This window comes from Taudactylus pleione, unplaced genomic scaffold (assembly GCF_031769625.1).
Source record: "Taudactylus pleione unplaced genomic scaffold, aTauple2 ptg000016l, whole genome shotgun sequence".
Taxonomy (NCBI): domain Eukaryota; kingdom Metazoa; phylum Chordata; class Amphibia; order Anura; family Myobatrachidae; genus Taudactylus; species Taudactylus pleione.
Genome location: NW_028284418.1, coordinates 28691040 through 28717232, shown reverse-complemented (window position 1 = coordinate 28717232; position 26193 = coordinate 28691040). Strand labels below are relative to the sequence as shown.

Below are 26193 nucleotides of genomic sequence, written 5' to 3'. Positions count from 1 at the left end.
AAGGGTCAGAAGATCCCTCTCTGACTTTAATGCCTCCATAAGGATAAATCGTAGAACGCATCTGAAGATGGTGTTAGCTAAAGGGGCAAGGCCATACTTGCCAACTTTTAATATCTCCTCTCCAGGAGATGCCCGGAGAGGGGAGACAGCTAGACACTTTGGGGGGCGGGACTGAGTTCCCATGTCATTAGGCCTCGCCCCATCATGGGAAATTGTTGTAAATCATGGGACTACGAGGAGGGGGCTCATTTAGCCCTACACCCTCCATACGAAGCCGCAATTCCCGGCAATCATGAACAATTCCCAGCAATTAGGAATTTGCTGGAGATCCGGATACTCTTCCGGGGTGCGGGGGACTACTCGAATATTAGGGAGCCTTCCTCAACAACTGAACAACAACTGAAGAATAGGTAAGTTAGGGCAATGCTCCAAGCATAGTTTGGTCATTTAGGCCAGACTGCGGTCGCAGCATCAGTTTGCCCAACCCAGGAGACTGTCCAATATCTCCAGTGGAACATACCTGCTCTCCCGGAACCTCCAGAAAACGACTGAATTATCGAGGAGTCTCGCGGGCTCCCGGAAGAGTCTGTACCTTTGCATCCCACCCACTTCATAGTGAAATGGGTAGAATGGGAAGAATATTGTTAGGAATTGCAGTTTGTGGAGAAGGAATGTTGTCAATATGACACAATTCTATTCTAATTGCGTCATTTTGGTCTCACACCCCCTTTTCAGATGTGCAATTGACTGCATATTGGCATGAAGGGGTGGGGTCTAATGACGCCATATACTTTGCCCTGCCCCCAGCAAGAGCTTCTGTGTAAGTCTGAGAGATCTATCCATAATGCAATATAGGGCTTTCTTGTGGGAATCGGGATCATCCAGCGATATGCAGCAGCTGCTGCTTTTTTTCTTGTAATCTCTAATTCTCATAACTAGTTCCAGATACTGTACAGGAAGAAATCAGTGACATCACTTCAGAAATGAATAAAGTAAGCATCTGACCACTTACCCAGATTGTAGAAGCTACTATAAATCTTACATCATTTTTCATTAAATGTTGGGAAATAATTGCATTTACTAGAAATATTTTTGGGATCCATTGTGTTGGCAGCGTACTGCAAGTAAGTGTGACTGTTTCTGAATTGGAGTGTAAACACTTTGACATACAGTAACTGTACTCTACAGCACAATTTGCTCACAGCTAGGACAGTAATATTTACCCTTAACGCATTCTTCATACTCTGTTCCCTTGCTGGTGGAATAGTAGAAAGCACTCAAAGGAAAGTTGAGAAAAATAGTACAGTTCATTTTATTAGTATTAGATGTTTACTTTTTCTTTAAGAATCAGACACACGAATCCACCAGGATGACTTTTCTGTTATACGTAGTAAAATATATTTTATATGGAGCTAATAAATAAAATGAAAAAAATATAAGATAAAAAAGTTAAAAAGCAGATAAATATAAAAATGGGCATATTGCAAGCCCTATGCCCCTTTTCTATCAAATTCCCGGGTCAGAACATGGTTCCAAGCCGTGTCAGACCCAGGATTTACCCCATTTCCACTGCGTCGGCGACCCAGGAATATCCCGGGTCGGCGCCATTCACATCGCACACGGGCATACTTGCCAACTCTCCCTCATTGTCAGGGAGACTCCCTGAACTAGTAGCAATCTCCCTGTCTCCCTGAAGAGTCTAGCAATCTCCCTCATTTCATTATTACTCCCATTATGAAGTTGTTATATTAAAAAACATAGATATATACATTCAAATGGGATCATTAGTGTCATTTCCTTGCATTAGTTATTATAAGGCACAATGATCCCTATGAATTTCTGTAATGTATCAGTTTGTTTTCATCAACAAACAGATCTTACTAAATGCTTTTGGGCTGGTTTACATTTGGATATAAGTCAGGTTTAGGACACGCCTCTCAGATTTATCAGTACACGCCCACTGTAACACGCGCTCATAGGTGCTGCTTTCACAATCTCCCTGAAATGCTTTTTCAAAAGTAGGCAAGTATGCACACGGGTGCAGTGCCAGTGCTTGGAGATGATGTCATCACCAGGGACCAGGGGAGAGGGTCCTTCCCGGGGGGGGGTGTCCTTTCGGGAGGCTGTGATATCACAGCTGTCACCGGGGAGATGGGCAGGGAGAGATTACAGCCTCCCCATATGAAGCGGCGATGGGGTAAAAACTGGAACTGTCCAGACCATACGGGGAGGCTGTAATCTCTCTCTCCCCATGACAGCTGTCACACAGACAGCTTCCGAATACCAGCCAATCACCGTACTGGAAACGGGTCTAAGGTCGTAAGACCCGAGTAACCCGTTTCCACTGAGCTTGACCGGGGTTTTACTCGCTAAAGACCTTGCTCGATACCTGTGTAGAAATCCTGGGTCAATCGACCCGGGGTTTTTTCCTAGGAGCCTTTTCCACTGAGCCACTACTCAGTTTGACACTGCAATAACCCGGGTATTTTGGCCAGTGGAAAAGGGGTACTAGATTCTTCTCCTGAGCTGTGTGATATTTTTTTAATCAAAGCAACAGCTAGCAAAGCCTCCTGATTTGTCACAATTGTATGCAGTGCATTCATCGTGTTCTCAATTGCTGCAATCTTCAATTGCAAACTTTACAATAGTATATATCTGCTGTTTACTTATATATTACAGGTCTGTGGGTAAAATGCAGTAAAAACATGAGTACAAATCCAACATATTGTATTGCCACTTAGGATCAACCAGTTCAGTCTTATCAACTTCTACGTTACTCCTAAAATACTACGAAAAACGAAAATAAAAAATCAGTTTAATGACATTTATGTCTTAAATTAATTAAGATAAGGGGGCATCAGGACTGTCTTTGCTATATGTGTCAATTTTGTGTGTTTTGTTTGCTTCCCTAGAAATGTTTCTGCCAGTGTGCATCCCATTAATAGTACTGCATATGACCTGGTTTTTACCACCTCTGAGCAGGTGACAAAATTAACTGCTGTTGCAGGAAGATAATTGATGTGTTCGAATTAGGGGTGAGCGGGTTCGGATTTCTGAAATCCGAACCCCCCCGAGCCCCCCCGATCCGAGTCCGATCCGAATCAGGCTCGACTTTTCCCGCCTGACTCGGATCTGAAATCGAGGCAAAACGTCATCATCCCGCCTTCCGAGTCTCGCGGGTTTTGGATCCTATATAAGGTACCCGCGTCGGCGCCATTTTCTCACTCGGCTGTGGACAGTGAAGAGGGAGGGTGGGAGTTAGGGCTGTGTAGTGTAGTGTAGTGTAGTGCTGCTGTTGTCCACTACTTCAAAGTCCATAGGGGCTGGCTGTGTTGTGCTGTGCTGCTGTTGTTAATAGGGGCTGTGTCCACTACTTCAAAGTCCATAGGGGCTGGCTGGACTGTGTTGTGCAGTCAGTTCTCCATAGGGGCTGTGTCCACTCCAAAGTCCTGTGCAGTGTCCCAGTCCTAAAGGAGTGCTGTAGTGTTGTCCAGGGGGTGCTCTGTCCATCAGGGGTGCTCCCCCCAAGTGCTAAAAAAATAATATATTTTCTGTGTTTGTGAATTGTGTGCGCAGTAGCCGCACGTGCATCAACAAAGTAGTGCCAAGCGTGCGCCTGTGTCATAAGTAAAGGGCCGGCTGGCTTGACCGTTAAAGGGTGCTGTAACCCCCGAAAGTACACTCCAGTCCAAACCAAAAAAAAATTATTTTCTATGTTTGTGAATTGTGTGCGCAGTAGCCGCACGTGCATCAACAAAGTAGTGCCAAGCGTGCGCCTGTGTCATAAGTAAAGGGCCGGCTGGCTTGACCGTTAAGGGTGCTGTAACCCCCGAAAGTACACTCCAGTCCAAACCAAAAAAAAAATAATTTTCTGTGTTTGTGAATTGTGTGCGCAGTAGCCGCACGTGCATCAACAAAGTAGTGCCAAGCGTGCGCCTGTGTCATAAGTAAAGGGCCGGCTGGCTTGACCGTTAAGGGTGCTGTAACCCCCGAAAGTACACTCCAGTCCAAACCAAAAAAAAAATAATTTTCTGTGTTTGTGAATTGTGTGCGCAGTAGCCGCACGTGCATCAACAAAGTAGTGCCAAGCGTGCGCCTGTGTCATAAGTAAAGGGCCGGCTGGCTTGACCGTTAAGGGTGCTGTAACCCCCGAAAGTACACTCCAGTCCAAACCAAAAAAAAAATTATTTTCTGTGTTTGTGAATTGTGTGCGCAGTAGCCGCACGTGCATCAACAAAGTAGTGCCAAGCGTGCGCCTGTGTCATAAGTAAAGGGCCGGCTGGCTTGACCGTTAAGGGTGCTGTAACCCCCGAAAGTACACTCCAGTCCAAACCAAAAAAATATATATTTTCTGTGTTTGTGAATTGTGTGCGCAGTAGCCGCACGTGCATCAACAAAGTAGTGCCAAGCGTGCGCCTGTGTCATAAGTAAAGGGCCGGCTGGCTTGACCGTTAAGGGTGCTGTAACCCCCGAAAGTACACTCCAGTCCAAACCAAAAAAAAAATTATTTTCTGTGTTTGTGAATTGTGTGCGCAGTAGCCGCACGTGCATCAACAAAGTAGTGCCAAGCGTGCGCCTGTGTCATAAGTAAAGGGCCGGCTGGCTTGACCGTTAAAGGGTGCTGTAACCCCCAAAGTACACTCCAGTCCAAACCAAAAAAAAAATTATTTTCTGTGTTTGTGAATTGTGTGCGCAGTAGCCGCACGTGCATCAACAAAGTAGTGCCAAGCGTGCGCCTGTGTCATAAGTAAAGGGCCGGCTGGCTTGACCGTTAAGGGTGCTGTAACCCCCGAAAGTACACTCCAGTCCAAACCTAAAAAAAAATTATTTTCTGTGTTTGTGAATTGTGTGCGCAGTAGCCGCACGTGCATCAACAAAGTAGTGCCAAGCGTGCGCCTGTGTCATAAGTAAAGGGCCGGCTGGCTTGACCGTTAAAGGGTGCTGTAACCCCCGAAAGTACACTCCAGTCCAAACCAAAAAAAAATTATTTTCTGTGTTTGTGAATTGTGTGCGCAGTAGCCGCACGTGCATCAACAAAGTAGTGCCAAGCGTGCGCCTGTGTCATAAGTAAAGGGCCGGCTGGCTTGACCGTTAAGGGTGCTGTAACCCCCGAAAGTACACTCCAGTCCAAACCTAAAAAAAAAATATTTTCTGTGTTTGTGAATTGTGTGCGCAGTAGCCGCACGTGCATCAACAAAGTAGTGCCAAGCGTGCGCCTGTGTCATAAGTAAAGGGCCGGCTGGCTTGACCGTTAAGGGTGCTGTAACCCCCGAAAGTACACTCCAGTCCAAACCAAAAAAAAAATTATTTTCTGTGTTTGTGAATTGTGTGCACTGTGGCTGCACGTGCATCAACAAAGGAGCAGCGCCAAGCGTGCGCCTGTGTCCCATAAGTAAAGAGCCGGCTGGCTCATTTCTTAAAGGGTGGTGTAACCCACAAAGTGCACTACTCTCCAGCCAAAATAAAATAATATTTTCTGTGTTTGTGTGCGCTTTAGCCGCATGTATATATATCAATATAACATAAATGGAGGACCAAACTTTCTCCGATAAAAATAAAATAGGGAAAGATCAAGAACCTCTTCCTCCTAGTGCTGTTGCTGCTGCTGGGAGTTGTTCATCATCCCAGAGAGGAAGTAGGAACATCACTACTTTTACTAAACAATTGACCCTCCAACAGTCCCTAGCGATGAGGATGAAGTACGACAGCAGTCATCCTGAAGCAAAACGTATAACTGAGGCCTTGACTGCTATGTTGGTGTTAGACGTGCGTCCGGTATCCGACATTAGTGCAGTGGGATTTAGACAATTGATGGAGGTAGTGTGTCCTCGGTTCCAAATCCCGTCTAGATTCCACCTGCATCCTCAAAGCAGCAGCGACAAGCGTGCGTCTGTCTGTTAAAGGGTGGTGACACCCTCAAAGTGTGCTACACAAACAATTAAAATATTGTTCTTTTTTTTCTGTCTTTGTGAATTGTGTGGGCTGTAGCCGCACCTGCATCCTTAAAGCAGCAGCGACAAGCGTGCGTCTGTCTGTTAAAGGGTGGTGACACCCTCAAAGTGTGCTACACAAACAATTAAAATATTGTTCTTTTTTCTGTCTTTGTGAATTGTGTGGGCTGTAGCCGCACCTGCATCCTTAAAGCAGCAGCGACAAGCGTGCGTCTGTCTGTTAAAGGGTGGTGACACCCTCAAAGTGTGCTACACAAACAATTAAAATATTGTTCTTTTTTCTGTCTTTGTGAATTGTGTGGGCTGTAGCCGCACCTGCATCCTTAAAGCAGCAGCGACAAGCGTGCGTCTGTCTGTTAAAGGGTGGTGACACCCTCAAAGTGTGCTACACAAACAATTAAAATATTGTTCTTTTTTCTGTCTTTGTGAATTGTGTGGGCTGTAGCCGCACCTGCATCCTTAAAGCAGCAGCGACAAGCGTGCGTCTGTCTGTTAAAGGGTGGTGACACCCTCAAAGTGTGTTTCACAAACAATTAAAATATTGTTCTTTTTTCTGTCTTTGTGAATTGTGTGGGCTGTAGCCGCACCTGCATCCTTAAAGCAGCAGCGACAAGCGTGCGTCTGTCTGTTAAAGGGTGGTGACACCCTCAAAGTGTGCTACACAAACAATTAAAATATTGTTCTTTTTTTTTTGGTCTTTGTGAAATGTGTGGGCTGTAGCCGCACCTGCATCCTTAAAGCAGCAGCGACAAGCGTGCGTCTGTCTGTTAAAGGGTGGTGACACCCTCAAAGTGTTCTACACAAACAATTAAAATATTGTTCTTTTTTTTTCGGTCTTTGTGAAATGTGTGGGCTGTAGCCGCACCTGCATCCTTAAAGCAGCAGCGACAAGCGTGCGTCTGTCTGTTAAAGGGTGGTGTAACTCTCAAAGTGTTCCAAAAAATAAAAAACTATTTTTTTAATGTGTTTGTGACTTGTGTGCGATGTAGCCACACTTGCATCCTCAAAGCAGCATCGACAAGCGTGCGTCTGTCTGTTAAAGGGTGGTGACACCCTCAAAGTGTGCTACACAAACAATTAAAATATTGTTCTTTTTTTTTTGGTCTTTGTGAAATGTGTGGGCTGTAGCCACACCTGCATCCTTAAAGCAGCAGCGACAAGCGTGCGTCTGTCTGTTAAAGGGTGGTGACACCCTCAAAGTGTGCTACACAAACAATTAAAATATTGTTCTTTTTTCTGTCTTTGTGAATTGTGTGGGCTGTAGCCGCACCTGCATCCTTAAAGCAGCAGCGACAAGCGTGCGTCTGTCTGTTAAAGGGTGGTGACACCCTCAAAGTGTGCTACACAAACAATTAAAATATTGTTCTTTTTTCTGTCTTTGTGAATTGTGTGGGCTGTAGCCGCACCTGCATCCTTAAAGCAGCAGCGACAAGCGTGCGTCTGTCTGTTAAAGGGTGGTGACACCCTCAAAGTATGCTACACAAACAATTAAAATATTGTTCTTTTTTTTTTGGTCTTTGTGAAATGTGTGGGCTGTAGCCGCACCTGCATCCTTAAAGCAGCAGCGACAAGCGTGCGTCTGTCTGTTAAAGGGTGGTGACACCCTCAAAGTGTTCTACACAAACAATTAAAATATTGTTCTTTTTTTTTCGGTCTTTGTGAAATGTGTGGGCTGTAGCCGCACCTGCATCCTTAAAGCAGCAGCGACAAGCGTGCGTCTGTCTGTTAAAGGGTGGTGTAACTCTCAAAGTGTTCCAAAAAATACAAAACTATTTTTTTAATGTGTTTGTGACTTGTGTGCGATGTAGCCACACTTGCATCCTCAAAGCAGCAGCGACAAGCGTGCGTCTGTCTGTTAAAGGGTGGTGACACCCTCAAAGTGTGCTACACAAACAATTAAAATATTGTTCTTTTTTTTTTGGTCTTTGTGAAATGTGTGTGCTGTAGCCACACCTGCATCCTTAAAGCAGCAGCGACAAGCGTGCGTCTGTCTGTTAAAGGGTGGTGACACCCTCAAAGTGTGCTACACAAACAATTAAAATATTGTTCTTTTTTCTGTCTTTGTGAATTGTGTGGGCTGTAGCCGCACCTGCATCCTTAAAGCAGCAGCGACAAGCGTGCGTCTGTCTGTTAAAGGGTGGTGTAACTCTCAAAGTGTTCCAAAAAATAAAAAACTATTTTTTTAATGTGTTTGTGACTTGTGTGCGATGTAGCCACACTTGCATCCTCAAAGCAGCAGCGACAAGCGTGCGTCTGTCTGTTAAAGGGTGGTGACACCCTCAAAGTGTGCTACAGAAACAATTAAAATATTGTTCTTTTTTTTTCTGTCTATGTGAATTGTGTGGGCTGTAGCCGCACCTGCATCCTTAAAGCAGCAGCGACAAGCGTGCGTCTGTCTGTTAAAGGGTGATGACACCTCAAAGTGTTCTACACAAACAATTAAAATATTGTTCTTTTTTTTTTCGGTCTTTGTGAAATGTGTGGGCTGTAGCCGCACCTGCATCCTTAAAGCAGCAGCGACAAGCGTGCGTCTGTCTGTTAAAGGGTGGTGACACCTCAAAGTGTTCTACACAAACAATTAAAATATTCTTTTTTTTTTTCTGTCTTTGTGAATTGTGTGGGCTGTAGCCGCACTTGAATCCTCAAAGCAGCAGCGACAAGCGTGCGTCTGTCTGTTAAAGGATTACATCGGTGACAGCATCCAAGTAGGCATGTCAGACAGTCCGTACCTGTACTGGCAGGAAAAAGAAGCAATTTGGAGGTCCCTGTACAAACTGGCTCTATTTTACCTGAGTTGCCCCCCCTCCAGTGTGTACTCCGAAAGAGTGTTTAGTGCAGCCGGGAACCTTGTCAGCGAAAGGCGTAGGAGGTTGCTTCCACAAAATGTGGAGAAGATGATGTTCATAAAATGAATTATCAACTCTTCCAGGGAGACCAACCTCCAGAACGTACAGAGGGACCTGTGGTTCCAGCAGGGACGAATTAATACTCTGTGAGGATGAGGATGTACACACTGAAGAGGGTGAGGAATCGGTGGATGAGGAGGATGAGGATGACATCTTGCCTCCGTAAAGCCAGTTTGTGCAGGGACACATTAATTGCCAGCTTGTTTTGTGGGGGCCCAAACGAACCAATCATTTCAGCCACAGTTGTGTGGCAGACCCTGGCGCTGAAATGATTGATTTGTTAAAGTGTGCATGTCCTGTTTATACAACATAAGGGTGGGTGGGAGGGCCCAAGGACAATTCCATCTTGCACTTCTTTTTTTTCTTTGCATTATGTACAGTTTGGGGCCTAGTTTTTCTAACTGCCATCCTGTCTGCCACTGCAGTGTCACTCCTAGATGGGTCACGTGTTTGTGCCGCCCACTCGTGTCGCTTAGCATAGTCATCCAGCTACCTCGGTGCAACCTTTTGGACATGAAAACACTATTGTGAGGTGTGAGGTGTTCAGAATAGACTGGAAATGAGTGGAAATTAAGGTTATTGAGGTTAATAATAGCATAGGAGCAGAGAAACCAACAAATTCTGTGATTTTAGCTGTTTTTATGCTTTTTTAAAAAAAAATACAGATCCAAAACACAAAACCCAGAACCCAAAACACGGAAGGGTGGTTTTGGCAAAACCAATCCAGATCCAAAACACGAAGAAAGATCCAGATCCAAAACCAAAACACAAAACACGAAAAGTGGCCGGTGCACACCCCTAGTTCGAATATAAATATTAGTTAGACCTCACAAAATGCATCTTCTCCATCTCTGTCAGCTCATTTAATAATCCCATCCTAAAAAAAACAAAATAAATGTAGAATCCTTGATTCTGCCAATCAGTACATAGCAAGGGATGCTCCGATCCACTCATCTCCTCCTATTGTAAAGGGAACACTTTTGCACTCCCAGAAATACTTCCATTTTGGATTGCATCCTCGCTGATGCATGCACATTGCACAATCATACTTACATACTACTCTCCTGGAATGTTCCCAACATTTCAGTGATGTGATCTGCACTCTAGGAGAATGAATGTGCCTCCTGGATGCTGCCCACTTCTCCAGTGAAGTAGGAGGTACATGGATGTGATTTATGGCTAAACCAGTTATTATTACCCTTCGACCTGCTTCCCAGTTATGTGGTTCCTGGTAGGGATGGCCATCTGTGGGTTAACCATCAATGGTTACCATCGGTGACACCACTGGTGGTTAACCTCGATGGTATGAAACCATTGATGGAAACCCACCTGCTTTATTACTCACTGGGCCAATCATATTTGGGGGGCGGGGTTATGTCGGTTATGTCGGGGGCTGAGCTAGGCTCCGTGTCCCAGCACCAGGGAGAAAGAAGAAAACATTGCAGGGCTCTGTGCCATCGATGGTGGAGAATCATTGCATCGCCACCATCAATGGCAACACCATTGACCATTGGTGGTTGTTAACCATCAATGGTTGATGGTCATCCCTAGTTTCTGGCGCCACGCACCTTCCCTGCTCCCAAGATCTTCTGGAAGGATCCTCTTGAAAGTATGCATATAATTGGGTTCACTTCTGCAAAAATAAGTATGAGGAATCACAAAAGAGTATTTGTGGATTTGTCATTTTGGATAATCTTCCATAATTTAGACTTGCAAATTTGGGACAAAATGATTCCTTCCCCTGATCTAACCAAACTTTAGCTAAATCCACCAAAACTCTGCCCTAATCTGCCCAGAGATGTCCATTGTCTGTCCCTATTGATGTCCACAAATCAGAAACAGTTGTGATTTTATATTGCACCTTTCTTATGGTCTGTGTGACTGGTAATATTCATATTCTCATATAACATGTGACCTTAGTTAAAATAAACAGAACATAGAACATCCCAAAATAATTGGCACATTTCATATTGTGTAAGTGACCTGCAATCCTTACTCCCTGATGCATCTGTTTGCAAACAAGAATATGAAGCAATCAAAGATCATGTCCTTGTTTACATGAGTGTGCACAGTAATATATACAGTGGGGTCTATTCAGCATGACATAATTGACGTAAAAAATGCGGAAGCACTCATTTCCGCATTATTTAAGCTTTTGCCCTATTCAGCAATGTGTATATGGAGAAGATACCATAATTATCTTCTCCATATTTTCCTAATTCGCAGAGTACTGCACTGTAGGGTGCAGCCATTGAGCTGTACAGTGCTTTAACGCTTTTTGCTATTCAGCAAAGCAAAAAGTGTTAAATCACTACTAAAATATTTCCTTTATATAACTCCATTTCAGAATGGCGTTATATGAAGAAAATACTTAAATATCCCGAAAACTGCAGGGACAGAGGGCAGGGCCAAAACTAGGATTTTTGTCACCTGGGGCAAGACATTAATTTGGTGCCCCCCTGGTTATTCCCCCATAGTAATGCCCCCTGCAGCAGTGCCCCTATAGTAATGCCCCCTGAGGTAATACCCATATAGTAATGCCCCTGGAGTAGTGCCCCTATAGTAATGCCCCTGTAGTAGTGCCCCTATAGTAATGAACCTATAGTAGTGCCCATATGGTAATGCCCTCATAGCAATGTCCTTGTAGTAGTGCCCATATAGTAATGTCCACAATGCAGAAGTCACATATAATAATACAGCATAGCAATTACTTATTTCTACAATGAGGCCGCCAGCTCCGAGGGGAAGAACTCACGCAGGAATCCCTCCAGCAACGTCCGGCTCTCCGCCCGATCTCACAGTTCCCCGACCAGCAGGACCCGCTGTGGACCTCCGAACTGCTCCAGCACCTCCTGGAAGCGGCTCTTCATGCAATCCCGAGCCATAGCACTCACCGCGGGAACATGCCAGCAGCAGCGCTTCTATATAGCTGTCCAGCACAGGCTCACGGAGCCGCACGCATACCCAGCGCCCATACAGTGTGGCTGGGGGCAGCAATAAGCAGGAAGCGGCACCAACTACTGAGGCCGGTTCCTGTACTAATCACATCCCCGGAGTGCCGGCCGCCACATCCCATAAGACACCCGAGAACACACCCACGCCTCAGTCACCGTTACACCCCCGGCGTACACACACCCGTCTGTCACCTTCACCCAGGCAGCGCACACACCGCTCCCCGCATGTATTGCTATAGTAGGAGCATTGGTCCTCCGTATCCTGATGTCACAGGCAGCTGGAGGACACTGGCGGTGGGTGCAACGGCGCACCCGGTGCACGTGCACCTCCAGCCCCCCCTAGTTGCGGCTCTGCAGAGGGATATTCTACCATAAGTCCCTGCAGCATATTGTAAGCCCGTCCAATCTCCATGCCTGCTTCCCGGTGATCGGCGGCAGGTAAGTCCAATTAGAGCCTGTTAAACCTGCCAAAATTGATTGACATCTGTATACAGGCTTTATACTAGCCTGTATACATGTATATTTATGTTCGATTATTTTTAACTTTATATATAAATGTTAAATATAAAAGCACATATATATACACATGTAAACAGGCTAATATAAAGCCTGTATACACATGTCAATCAATTTAGGCAGGCTGGAGAAGTACTTACCCCTTCTGCGGGTACTTACCCCTTCTGCGGTCACCGCAAGCAGGGACAGAGACTGTTCCCGTGCGCATGACTGAGCATGCACAGAGGAACAAACAGATGGGATTGTTTTCTTAATCCTGAAAACAATCCCTTCTGTGACATTGCAGGGACAGTGTGTTACCGCAACCGCTGTCCCTGCTCAAAATATTGCTGAATAGCAGCAATAAATTATCATAATTGATAAAAACACATGACGATGTTGTCCGATAAATAATATTTTGGGCAACATCGTCACTCTTGATGAATAGACCCCAGTGTATCTGTCTCCTGTATACATATGTGGTAAGCAATAAATAAAAGCTGATCTTCAGGATGGATGAGTAATTAAATTAAGGTCTCTGTACCTCTATTTGAACATTAAGATCTTGATATCAATCTGAAAATGAAAAGGTGGTAATCACCCATTACTGTGTTGGCCTTATCAGGAGTGAAAAAGGAAGGTAGCCTCGGGCTTTATCACCCAAGGCGATTCAATTAGGCTCACTTTTCCCCCCGATACCTGTGTTAATGCCCATTAAATTAACGTGTTAACATGCGTTAACACTAGTTATCAGACGTTAACACACTGTGGGCCTGATTCAGACCCGCTCGTGAGCACTATGCGTTCGCAAGCGGGTCGATGGTGGCCCAGTGCACATGCGCACGACGGAGCCGGCTCCGTCGTGCGCATGCACGAGACCCGGATAACGACGGGCAAGCCGTCGCTCCGGGTCTTGTACCAAAGGGGGCGTGCTGTCGATGTTGAGTGACAGCATGCCCCCTTTGGTGGGCGGGCCAGGGGAGTGGCTGCCCAGATGGAGGCGTTCCCATGGGAACGCCTACCATCTGGGGCCGGCCCGACTGACATCACAAGTGATGTCAGTGGGAGTGCTTTCGGCTCTGTTAGAGCCGAAAGCACTCTAGGGCTTGCAGCAACGAGACCCTACCACAAGGGTCTCGTCGCAAGCCCGATGGTCACCCACAGCTATGCGAACGGCCAGGAGGCCGCTCTAAAAAAACAGAAGGATGGCCCTGTTTCAGAGCGAGCGCTCTGTCAGAGCGTCCGGCTCTGAATCAGGCCCTGAATCCGTGAAAAGTTCACAGATTCATGCGTTAACTGGCTGGCCTAACAAGAAATCCCCGTTGGGGCTAATTGAATAGCCCACTGTGGTAAATTACCGCATCTAATTGAATCTCCCCCTAAATCTGCTTTGTCTAACTTTACCTGAGTCGCTGGGCAAAATAAATCCTTGATGATCATTGATGGTGTATTAGTACATACTAGTATTTTTAACCTGTCAGTTGCTGGTGTTATGGTCACTTAGGAATCACCATGTAATACCCCTAGAACCACTACAGGTGAGGTCTTCTGCCAATAGCAAATACCTGCTGTTCCGGACACGATACGTCCACCGGTACTTGGGCGGCCCCCTGATCTTATACTCAGGATAGTAGGGGCTTATATGGTTATCCTAAGGCTGCAAAAAGAAATGCAACTGGTAATGGACAGGAGAAATATGGCTTTGAGAGCCGAGGTGTAGACATGTTGAGATGTGGCCTTGCTGGCCAAAGTGCAGCTATGACAGCTGAGGTGCAGCTGATGAGCTGAGATCGTACAAGCTGAGATGCAATCTTGCAGGCTGAGGTTCGGCTATGACAGCCGAGGTGCGGCTAGTGAGCTGAGATGGTACAAGCTGATATGTGGCCTTGCAGGCTGAGGTTCGGCTATTATAGCTGAGGTGTGGCTAGTGAGCCGAGATGGTACAAGCTGAGATGCGGCCTTGCAAGCCGAGGTGCGGCTATGACAGCTGAGGTGCGGCTAGTGAGCAGAGATGGAACAAGTTGAGTTGCAGCCTTGCAGGCCGAAGCAAACTGGAAACACTGACACAAAATGAGCATGAACTCCACTGACAGGAACCGGAATCACAAGTACGGATACCCTATAGCTGGCAAGGCGGCAATGAACCAGCAGGCTTAAAAAACATGAAGGACCAATGAAAACAAGTAAGATGATTACTAAATCCCACAGGTGAGGAGGACACATCATCCAGTATCACTTGCCACCGTCCGGCATCCTGGTCTGCCGGCAACATCAGGTTTCGTCCCTGTACGCCATGAACATAGTCTAAGAGCAGGTTTAAAACAAATGGTTGACGAGCCAGGGAAGGAGAGGCAACCAGAGCAGAGGAAGGTAACAAGACGCACTGGCGACGTGTAACAGCCGGGTTATTTAGCTATTGTGCCCAGCATTTTTACAGGTTTGTTTTTTTCCTCTGTCTTCCCTCACCTGCCCATCTCTGACACTTTTCCATCTGTCTCTCTCAATCCCGTCTCTCTCTTCCCCCCTGCCCCAGTCTGTCTTTTTTTAATCTTTGCCACTCACTCCCATCTGTCTCTGTCCCCCTCCTCCCCATCTCTCACCCCCCCTCCCCCGCCTTCTATTGTTTCTATTCCCCTCCTCCATTGTAACTCTCTCTCATCTCTGGGTGTTGAGAGGAATCGTGGGGGAGTGGTGCTGACTTAAGGGGCTGAAAGGACTCAGGAAATAGTTATGTATATCCAAACAGCACTGGCTGGGAGAGTAGAGAGACTGTCGGGCAGCCAGTGAGAGCAGAGAGGGGAGGGGGAATCCCTTCATCTCTCTTTTGAGCCTGTGATATATATATATATATAAAATGTATTTATATTTAAATTATAAAACAGCTTTTACAAACAGCTGAAATCATGTAATTTTTGCAATCCAAGACCCGAAACTCTGATTTTAAATCAGATTTCTGAACTGTTGGAAGATCAGCACCACAACTTATCCGGATCTCCTCAGGTGATTAGAACTGCAAATCGAATTTGTCCGGATTCACGAAATTTGGGTGTATTCGGTTTTCTGGAGAACCAAACTGCACATCTCTAATATATATTGCTCCATCCAACATCCAAGGTTTATTCTGCTCAGCAATCCAGGGTTTATTTTGCAGTTAGGCTAAGGGTGCATATTTTTACAAATAGTGTTGCGGTGTATTCTAGTGTCCAATTTAACTGTATATATTAGTTCTATAAAATGTAGCTTTTGTGTCTGCAACCTTGTACAATGAACATTCCTGTTAATATGGTATTTTCCCTTTATGGTGGTTTTTATTTCACCCTCACATTCATTCGTTACCCACATAAATGCCTATCTTTAGGAAATACCATTGTTTGGGGAAGGCTGATAATGTTTTGTCTCTATTTTCCCTGCAGTAGAGATCTCAGTGAGATCTGCGGTTTTCCGTTTTGTGGGAGGAACAGTTCACAGTACACCTTATGCAAATCCTTTGTTTTGTTTATATAGCATACAGACATGCTTACACACAGATGCTCAGCCTTCAGAAAACTAACATGTCCTGAATGGTCATATGAACAAATCCATCCATGCAAAAGCTAGAGAAGGATTATGTCAGAAAGGTTGATACTCACAGTTATCACTCTTTCTCATCACTTTCATTCTTATGGATATTGTGATAGTGAATTAGCACAGGTTACAGTCTAAAGTCATTGTAGTGTGTTTGGTGCAAAATAAGATATCCTGCCAGCAAGCTGAAAACAGCTAGCCCTCATTCAGGGCACTGCATGATTTCCTGACCCTTCTCTAACCAGTGGGTAGCTAAGCCACTTAAGGGGGAGATGTATCAAGCACACCCTGCACCCATATTATTTTAAACTTACCTGGCCGTGGTCCCGCCTCGGGTGTCTGCGCTGCTCAGAACACCAGAAAATGGCCACGGTACGGAATCCCGGGGGTTAGGATGCCGGCGGTCAGAATCTTGACTCAATTAGGTAAGAGTCCTAACCCTAACTGCTAACCGTATCCCACTTTACTAGCAGCTTTACCCTAACCCTCCCCCTTGTAGCCTACCCTATCCCCCCCCCCCCCCCGCAGCCTAACCCTAGCCTTCCACCTAGTACCTAACCCTATATAGTGCTCACTCTAGCTCTGGCAGGCAGGGCGCCGGAGCTAGGGAATGCACCCGAAAAGGGAGAATGGCCATTCAAAAGACGCGTCACCCTTTTTGTCACTCTTGGGGCATGCCCGGCACTTACAGACACGCGCCGGCCAGCCCCCAAGCGCTGCTGACAGGGAGAATAGATGCCAGGCTCATGCGCCCGGCGTCTATTCGCCGTCGGTGACTGGGTCACCGCACATTCCCCCCCCGTGGGACACTGCGACTCGCGGGTGAATACGGCACCCGCAGGCTGTGAGGGCAGGGCATTTTTTGCAGGAGGGCAGGATGCTTTTTGCCCACCAGAAGTAGGGCAGGGCACCGCGCCCGCTAAAACAGCCTAGCAGGAACGTTACCCTAACCCCTAACCCTAACCCTTCCCCTCCATTTACACAAGAGCCTCGAGCCTCCTGTAGCATTACCATATTATTGCACAGCCTTCACGTACAAATTCGCAGCAGCTGTGTAAAAGTGTACAACTGTGATTCAGGCCCATAGTTCACAAATTTGCAGTGTTCAAAATACAATGGTAGGAAAAACCCAATACAAAAAATTGTGCCAATCTCCATTGCTGTTGTCCACAGGGAATCTTTTCAACTAATGGGTCATTCACTTTGACATATTTGTTTACACTTAAAGCTCCTTTAGAGAAAGGGAAACAACTCCAGGTGCTAAAGTAATCGGAAACCATTGAGCTCCTCTGGATGGTTCCTTAATCTCATCAGCATCATTTGCAATAATGTTGGTTTGATGTTAGATATTAGAAAGATGGGCAATGCTGGATTTATAAATGTTTCAAAATATTCTGATATTCAATAAAAGACAGGACAATGGGCAAGAACAGTAGTTTATCTGCAACAGTATTGTAATAATTGACACTTGGGGCTGTGTTACTTGTTATGTATCTGTCTATCAATCATTGTTTGGAACACAGGGCCTGGTTCAGACACGCTCGCAAGCGCTATGCGCTCGCAAGTGGGTCGATGGCCGGGCAGTGTGCATGCTCCGCGTGCGCACTGCGCGTGCGCGAGCCCCGGAGTGAGCGAGAAATCACTTGCTCCGGGCTCACAACAAAATGGGGTGGCTGTCGATGTTGATCGACAGCTCGCCCCATTTTGTAGGTGGGGAGGGGGGGTGGCTGGCCAAACGGTGGCGTTCCCGAAGGAACGCCTGCCGTTTGAGGGCGGCCCTACTGACATCACTCGGGGCTTGCGGGAACGAGACCCTACCACAAGGCTCTCGTCGCAAGCCCGATGGTCGCGATGGTCACGCACAGCTTAGAGAGCGGCCAGGAGGCCGGTTATAAAAAAAAAAAGGGGACGCCCTGATTCAGAGCGAGCGCTCGCTTTTAGCGAGTGGCTCTGAATCAGGCCCACAGTACATTTCTCAGCTCACCACCTTAGTAAACAGAACATTCCATTTTAAAAACAAATTGAAAGATACTTTGCAAAAGAGAGCTGTGAGTTTCTTGCTGATAGAAGGTTCTGGTTGATATTGTGTTAAAGAAAGTCTGCTTAAATTCAAGATGTACCTACAAACTATAGTTAGACTTGCCATACTATCCCTTTAAACCGGGACACTCATAAATCATACCCCTTTTAAAACCTGTGTTATTGCATGGTTAACCCGGGTAGCTCCTTGGTGCAAAAGGGGACTGGGTTGGATTCCTGGGTGGAGTGACCCAGCAATCCAACCCAGGTAACTTGCAGGGTTTTACATGAGAATAACCTGTGAAACCCTGGAGTGTAAATGGCGCGATCTGGGTCACAATGACCTGGATCGTGTCGCATGCCTGCCAATTGGCCGGCTTCAGTGGCGCTTGGAGATAATGTCATCTCCAAGCGTCCACTTCAACGCTGGAAAAATTGGGTCACTGCAGACCTGACTCCGGTGTGAACGGCGCCGACTCGGGAATATTCTCGGTCGGCGCCAGCTAAATTCCAGGTCTGATCTGGTTTGGACCCCTGTTCCAGCCTCCAGGTCCTGGAATTTAGGTATAAAGGCAGTAACACACAGGTTCAGTGGCTGGCTGACTTCATTTCACCTGGTTTTAATCAGCCACAGATCCTGTTTAATTCATGAGTGTCCTGGTTTAAAGGGATAGTATGGTAAACCTACCAATAGTGGCTCATTACACGAATATTGCCGTGACATATTTAATGTGTACAAACAAGTTGTTATTTTTCTACAACATTTTCAGTCTTGCTGCTCTTAATTTAATATTGCAACACTTTTTTGTATAGCTTTGACATATTTTCAGAGTGTAGGTACTAGATATGAGCAGTTGTGGCATAATTTGTATAAATTCAGTTTTGCAGCAGAACAGGCCCTTACCTAGAAGTGCAAAACTCCAGCTTCATGATCTTCCAGCTCCTCCTTGGCTTCGCCATTCAGCATTTTATTTGTAAATTTGTACTTTGCCATATTTATAGTCAGGTTGAAGTCAGATTGTCGACAGTGACAATGTCCGCAACAAAATGTCGACATGTATGATGGTTAAAATGTCTACATCATAAATATTGACACCTGGAAAATCTCGACATGGATAGAATGTTGACATATGTAATGTCAACATTGTCAAAATGTCAACATTACTGTTAGGCATAGGTTTAAGGGTTAGGGTTACCAATAGGGTTAGAGGTTAGGCGTACTGTTATGGTTAGGGATAGACTTACCTTTAAACCACATTTTTAACATTCTGACCATGTCAATATTTCATCAGTGTCGACATGCTAAATTTCAACATGGTCAATATTGACATGATGAACACGTATTCGATCGCTGTCGACATGATAACCATGTCAACATTCTCACGTCGTCATTATGATTGCCGCTTACTGTTTGGGTATATTTTTAGTTATTTTGCTGTTTATCATGAACAATAAAACTAGCTTCAAGCTACGTGAACCTTAATAACTTGACTGTTTAGTAACCGATGTTATGTGCCATCTCCTCCCCATGGAGATAGTCACAAGTTACCATTTACCAGTATTGGCTTTCTGTCCAAATCTAGGCTACCTGCGTGTGGTCTACATTTCTTTTTTTTAAGTCAATAACTGCTCTGATTGATTGACAACCACTAGCCCATTTATAAATTCTCAGTGATTGCTGAGACCTCCGCCCTTATGGCAGTGTCACTAATGACCATCCCCTCTCCTCAGGCCTAACACTTTGGCAGTGGAAGTGAGCTACCTGTGCCCCACTCCAAGATACTCCTCTTTGTGCAGCAAATGCAGGAAGGCGTAGCCTTTGACTGCGGCTTCCCTGATGGCAATTCTCAACACCCCCCTCCTCCAATTACAACTCCACACTGACAGAAGCAAAGCAAGAATAATAGAACTTAGTTATTTATAACTTGTATAAAATAAGACATTTGTTTGTAGACGGTGAAAGGTTATTTAATAATACTGACGGTTGTCTGGAATTACACTGTAAATTTATTTCTAAACTAATCTATTTTTGAACGGGTGGTTCATCTGACATTTATCAAGTAGGTAGAAATGACAGTTATTTGGACTCTCACATCCTGCTCCCTTGTCAGGGTTACTAAAGCACTTAGCTGCCGAGTAGTATATCTCCAGCACAATTCATCCATCAGGGACACTGCACCCGCCCAGTTCTTTTCACATTCCCATAGTATCCTCCAAGCATCCCTCTACAAAAGCTGTTTCCTGTATATATAACATTTTTTGCATCTGCATTTTCTTATATTGACTGGTATATATATGAGGTGTTATACGGCAGAATGACTTTATTGCTATACTAGTAACATTGCCCTCCAACCTTCCTTTGTGATCATATAAATGCACTGGAGCTTTGATGTTTAGAGACAGCATTGATGATGTATTGTTGGCTTTCATTGGTGTTATATTGGAAGCCGCTTATGCTGGGCTGTTATTTGAAATGGTAAAGACACCATTAAAGGCCTTATATATCCAGCTAAGACAGGGTTTAAGTTGTGCTGGAACAATATAACAGAATATCTGTTCTGGTACTTTCACTCCATAGGGCCGTATTCAATTTGAGGCGAAATGTCGGAATCGGCGAAAATTTATTGCCGATGACGTAATTTTCGCCTATTTTCATTATCCCCGTATTCAACTACATTGACTTTTCGGCGAAAAGTCATTGTAAAAAAACGGGGATAAATATTCGCCTGCCTTTAGCTGGCGAAAAAAAATGCGGAATTGGGGTTTAGGGGTGCAGGCTTAAAAAAATTAGCCTGCACCCTTGGGAATGACCCCTTAAAATGATCTCTGTCAAAAAATTAAAAAATAAAATAAATCGGGACACCCCAATTTTTTTTTTACAATTTTGGGGTGAAAAAAAAAAAATAGGAAAAAACAGAATTTTTGCAGAATTTAAAAAAATAATTTTAGTGACTTAAAAATATGCTTGCACCCATTTCCATGTACCCCAAATTTGATGGGACCACTTTTAAAAACGAAAAAAAAAGCTAAGTGCTCTTCTGCATCACTTCAAAGTCGGGAAAAAACATCTGCCGTGGCTATTTAAAAACCCGACTTTATTTTGCAGGCAAAAACGGGGGTATCCATAGTGATCCCCATGGTCTGGACATCTTTAGGGGGGTTCTACAATAATTTCCCGAAAAATCCCGTATTTTTTCGCCGATCAGAGTTTCGCATGTTCCCGTTTTCACCTACTTTGGAATTGAATACAGGGAATAGCGGGCACGCGCACGATACTTTTCCACCTATAATTCTCACTTGTAGCTTCCTCTTCTTTTATCCCCAGCATCTCCTGGCCTCCCCTATCTCTTCCCTGGCCCTTCCCCTTGAAGCCATGGCCTTTTTCAGGTGCACTATCTTATGTCCCTATCCCTATTTAAAATATGGGGGAGGCGCCAATGCTCTCTCTTGCACAGGGCACCAAAAAGTCTAGTTACGGCTCTGTGTTAGAAGCTTATTGAAGGAGCACAAAGGGTGACTGGGAGAGGATTTATAGGTGAGAGCAGAAATGTAGCTGAGGCAGGACTTGTGGGGAGATTTGTAGTACTTACTATTTTACTTTGGAAGACTGACAGGGAGCAAAAGCAAATGAAGAATGGCAACATTTGTAAAGGAGCCAAGCAGCGGTGTGACTGTTTGCAGCGGGTACCACAATCCGCATTTAAAATGCAGTTGTAGCGAGATATATTCGCCTAAATTCACTTTGCGAATTTATGAAATATCACATGATTGTATTAAAAATTTCCGTGCAGGGACAGAGTTTGTGAGAGAGCTCAGGGCCTGATTCAGCAAAGATCGCAGTTGCTATTACGCACGCAATTGCGTTCTGCACATGCTTATGCATCGCAGTATGCGTGCGCGAACTAGCTAATGCGATCGGCACTGCGATTGCAGAGGCTACGCAGAGTGATTGACAGGAAGCACCGTTTGTGGGTGGTGACGAGGGGTGGTCGGGGAACTGCAGACGTGCCAGTGCATTCGCACGTCGCTGCAGGGGTGTGCATAAATTAGCCACTGTGTTGCCGTACGCAGTGTGAGGCCTCATAGCGTGCGTGTTGTTAGCAATTTCTGAGTAAGGTCAGGGCTTGTGCAAGTGTGCATGAGGCTGAGAAGGTACTCGATGTTACCGATGGTTTCGCTATTCTGCTAAGCATTACGGATGTGCGTATGGTAAAGTGGACGTCATTATGTTGAGCTAAGTTTTCATTGCGATCGCAATGTATTAGCTTGTTATCGCAGTTGAACTGCGTATCTACGCAATATTGTGATCCGTAGTCAATCAGGCCCCCAGTCCCTGCCAATTCCCTCCCCGCACTTCTCAGGGTATTTTACACAAATAATACCATGACAGTTTGACCGCGCACCTGATCATGATCACCAGAATCCGGGTGCAGGTTAGTGTCATTTTTTATTTATTCTAATTTTTTTTTTTTACAGTGATCAACCTGTGATCTATCCGACACACACAGAAGCATACTCCGGGCCCTGCTCTGTCTGTCAGCAGGCACAGAAGGCTGAGCTGGAGTAGGGGAAACGCAGGGGAAGCCTGAATACTCTCCAGATAGTGTTATTATCACAGGGCTCCCTCCCAGTATTTTTTTTTACAAATTTTTAGTAAATTTGAAACATATTACATTTCCCTTCACATTTATTGTAAGGGCCAGGACTGGAGTAGTTTTTTTTTTTTTTTACAAAATGTGAAAAGGGTGTGAAAAATGATAAATAGGCTCCTAAATGTGCTGTGTGCTTGCTACAGCATTGCTCATGTTATTTGCAAGAAAGCAGCAGCGATCCTCTTGTTCGCATGGTTTTTCGCAGACTTAGGGGCAGATTCCTTTAAAAACAAGTTCCGTCACATCACAGCTAATGCTGCGTAGGATGGATCTCTTTTCAAGAAAGCAAATAGCGAGTTTCAGCCTACATCACATGCACAGAAGGGAACAGACGCATTGTTGCTTACCTCCGACCAATTCTGAGTCGGAAGGATTTTGGCCAGATCTCTCTTGGCGTGAAATGGAAGTTTGAGGCGGGAGCTGGGCGGTGACAACACAAACGCACTGAACTGTTCTGACTTGTGGAAGTGTCATGGGAGTGTCGTGAGTGTGTACCTTGAGTCCTGTACTATTCTGAGTCATGCTTACAGGGAAAGGTAGCCAGTTTCATTCAAGTCTCCTGCACTAGCATGGGTCTGGTGCATGTGCCTAATGATGACGGGTTCGGCTGTGGATGGGAGAACAGCTTTCCGCTTGTGATAGTGATGTTATCCTGCCTGTATAACCTGTGTTATAGTAGTAAGTGAGGCTCTGACAGGACCACGCCACTAAATCATACTTGCCTACTTTTTATTCTTCCTCCCCGGGAGAAGCCCAGGGAGGAGAAGCAGTAGGGTGGTGATGGTGGGCGGGGGCGGACGGTTTGTGTCATTAAGCCACGCCCCTCACGTTAAATTGAATATTTAAATGGGGGCAGGGCCAATTGTTGCAATTTGTGTAGAATCTCGTCATTCAGCTCCGCCCCTACTCACGGACTAGCGATCTCCTTGAAAATTATTCCAATTCTGCCCTCTTCACTAGGATGTAGGTGGGTATTGTTGCTATATTCATCTGTGAGGTCCAGCTGTTGGGGTGCATGATATGTTCAGTTCCCTATAATTAAATATAACACTTTGCGGCCTTTGTTAAAAATGGGGGTGTTTTATGTAAAAAGCAAGTGATGAGTTTTAAGAAATTCTGCCTAAATCACAAACATTCTCCTTGTGTACTAGGCAAAACATTGCTATTATATATATATATATATATATATATATATGTATATATATGCCTATGCCAAGCGTTCTATCACCCCAGGACTGACATACAGAACCAGCATGGAGGTTATATTGAGTACTGACATATACATGCAGAGGGAATAGAGGAGCACGGCACCTGCCTGCACTATGCCTGACTCGCTGCCATGCAGGAAATATTATCCCTATCTATACAGAGGTACAAAGACTGTTTCACTCAATTTGTTTATCAGCTGCTGCTCTGAGACAAGAAAACCTAATCTACCACATTAAACCATATTTATTCCATGGTATGGACAGTGGAGTAGCAAAGGTGGTTCCAGTGGAGAATGAGCTCCGAGCACCTAAATGGACAGAGGGCGCCATTCAGATTTCTGGAATTCATGGGGTGCTGCACAGTATGACAGCTGTCAGTTAGTTTGATCTCGTTTTGTTTGCTCTATATCCTAAATAAGTTATGTATCTGAGATCCGTTTCTACATTTCATGCTCCCAGAAGCTGCCCAGATTGTCTCCCCTCCAGCCCTCTCTCCTCTGTGATCATCTTCTGTCACCTCCCCTTTCCTTACAACAACTCGAATAATGATCCTGGCACTAATTTACCATATATTAATTTAGAATGTGCAATTAGCTTCAGCTAATTAGTATAGAGCAGCAAGTCTGTAAAATTGGGATTTGTGAATACCCATAAACAAACAATGCTAAATGAAACTCAGACTGAGCTAATTATGCTCTTATTGTGAAATAGAAGAATCCACTAATATGTAAAAATCAGTCATGGCTCCAAATATTATTATATAATATATTAAAAATAAATTCTTTATTCTATAGAAAATTCATATATTGGAGTAAAGAACATTTTACCCACAATTGCAAAAATAAATAAATAAATAAATTAATAAATAAATGACAAGATAAAATACTATATACTCTTGAAAACAATAATATCCTAGTGTGTATTATTATCTATATTGAAACAATGTTCATGGATTAGACACATTCGAATATTATGAACAAATGGAGTCAATTAGAAACCCTTTTGCACCCAGTCCTGGGTGTCTTTCCAATTTGGATTCCTGGTTGGTATCCAGACAAGTAATGTCACGTTTAAATTATCTGGCCAGATTTATGGCTGTTCATAATAACGAATACCTGTCCTTAGCCGTATATAGCGATGATGTGTCGGCTTAATTGAAACCAGCTTTCCAAGTGTGACAAGCGGTCGTCGTAGCTGGGCTGGCTGTGTCTGAGTCAGGTCTGAGTTTAAAAAAAAGTCACTGTTTTGCTATATAAAGTAATGAGGTGTTCCTAGGCATGACCACACAGTGTTATTTGAAAGGTCTTTTAAAAAATACTGTATTAGGAGACCTGAAATAATGGTGGTAGACAGAACATGGTTAGTTTTACTCACATTAATATAGGTGCAATGTATATATGCGATGTAGGAGCATAACTGAGAATGGAGCTTCCCATAGGTGTTCCCACTCCAGTGATAGCTGCTTGGGGCAGTAATTGTAGTAATAAGCTCTGCACCCTGTGTAATTTCACTCTACCACATGTGCTCTGTCAATTTAAATTAAATGATCAGAATATATAATACAATCTCCTCTATTGAGTAATAATGATTCAAATGAGATAAAAGTCAGATCCTAGGTGCTATACATAAATAAAGCAGTGCCAAAGGAGCTACCCTTAATGTCAGATCACTGAAGCATTTTATTCCCCCAATGTGACCTCAATGCCCAGCATAATACTGCCACTGTTTGCTGGTTTTTTTCTTCATTTCAGTATTCCCCTGCAGGCTGGCCATACCCCACTGGCACAATTGAGTACCGGGAGGGGGGGGGCGGATACGGCAACATGCACTTTCTCCGGGCGCCATAGTTACACGGTACTCCTCTGGGTATGGAGAAAGTAGAAGAACTTTAATGTATTTATAAACAATGAATCCGATAACATCCACGAATCCAATAACATTCATCTTGCTAGTCTGTAGATCTAATTTAACTCCGATTCTCAGGCTTCTGCCAACTGTGTTAATAACAATATTGATCATATCCTGAAAATGGGCTGTGCCATCTTAGTGCTGCAATTAATAAAATGTATCCCTGTTGTTTTCTATTACAGAAGCTGAAATCCTATCTACCAAGGCTACGAGAAGCAAGAGACACGAGTGGGAAATGCCTGTGTCCACCTGGTGAGAACATATATCCATTTATGCTTCATGGAAAGGGTCACCATAAAATCTGTAGGAGTCTTGGTAAAGCCAATTAATTTGTTGTTTTTAGCAGAGAATGGCAATGCAATGAGCAGATTGCAGAACACTGATCTACACGGAATATGCTTAGTTTATAATCTTATCTCACAATTAGTTTATAATCAATGGCCTTCATTCAGAGGCTCCATACGGTCCACAACCGCACGGCTGCCTCGATGTTTATCAAGTGCGCATGCGCACGAGGGAGCCGGCTCCTTCGTGCG

The 26193-nt window shown here is 44.7% G+C and overlaps 1 protein-coding gene across 1 annotated transcript in view; it reads left to right on the top strand.

The window, feature by feature from the left end:
* LOC148541906 (collagen alpha-1(XIII) chain-like) overlaps nt 1-26193 on the top strand; it is a 139949-nt gene that overhangs the window by 17159 nt on the left and 96597 nt on the right. Inside the window, exon 2 of the mRNA XM_088476620.1 lies at nt 25840-25909. Coding sequence (XP_088332746.1) covers nt 25840-25909 — 70 coding nt within the window. The remainder of the gene's footprint in view (nt 1-25839; nt 25910-26193) is intronic.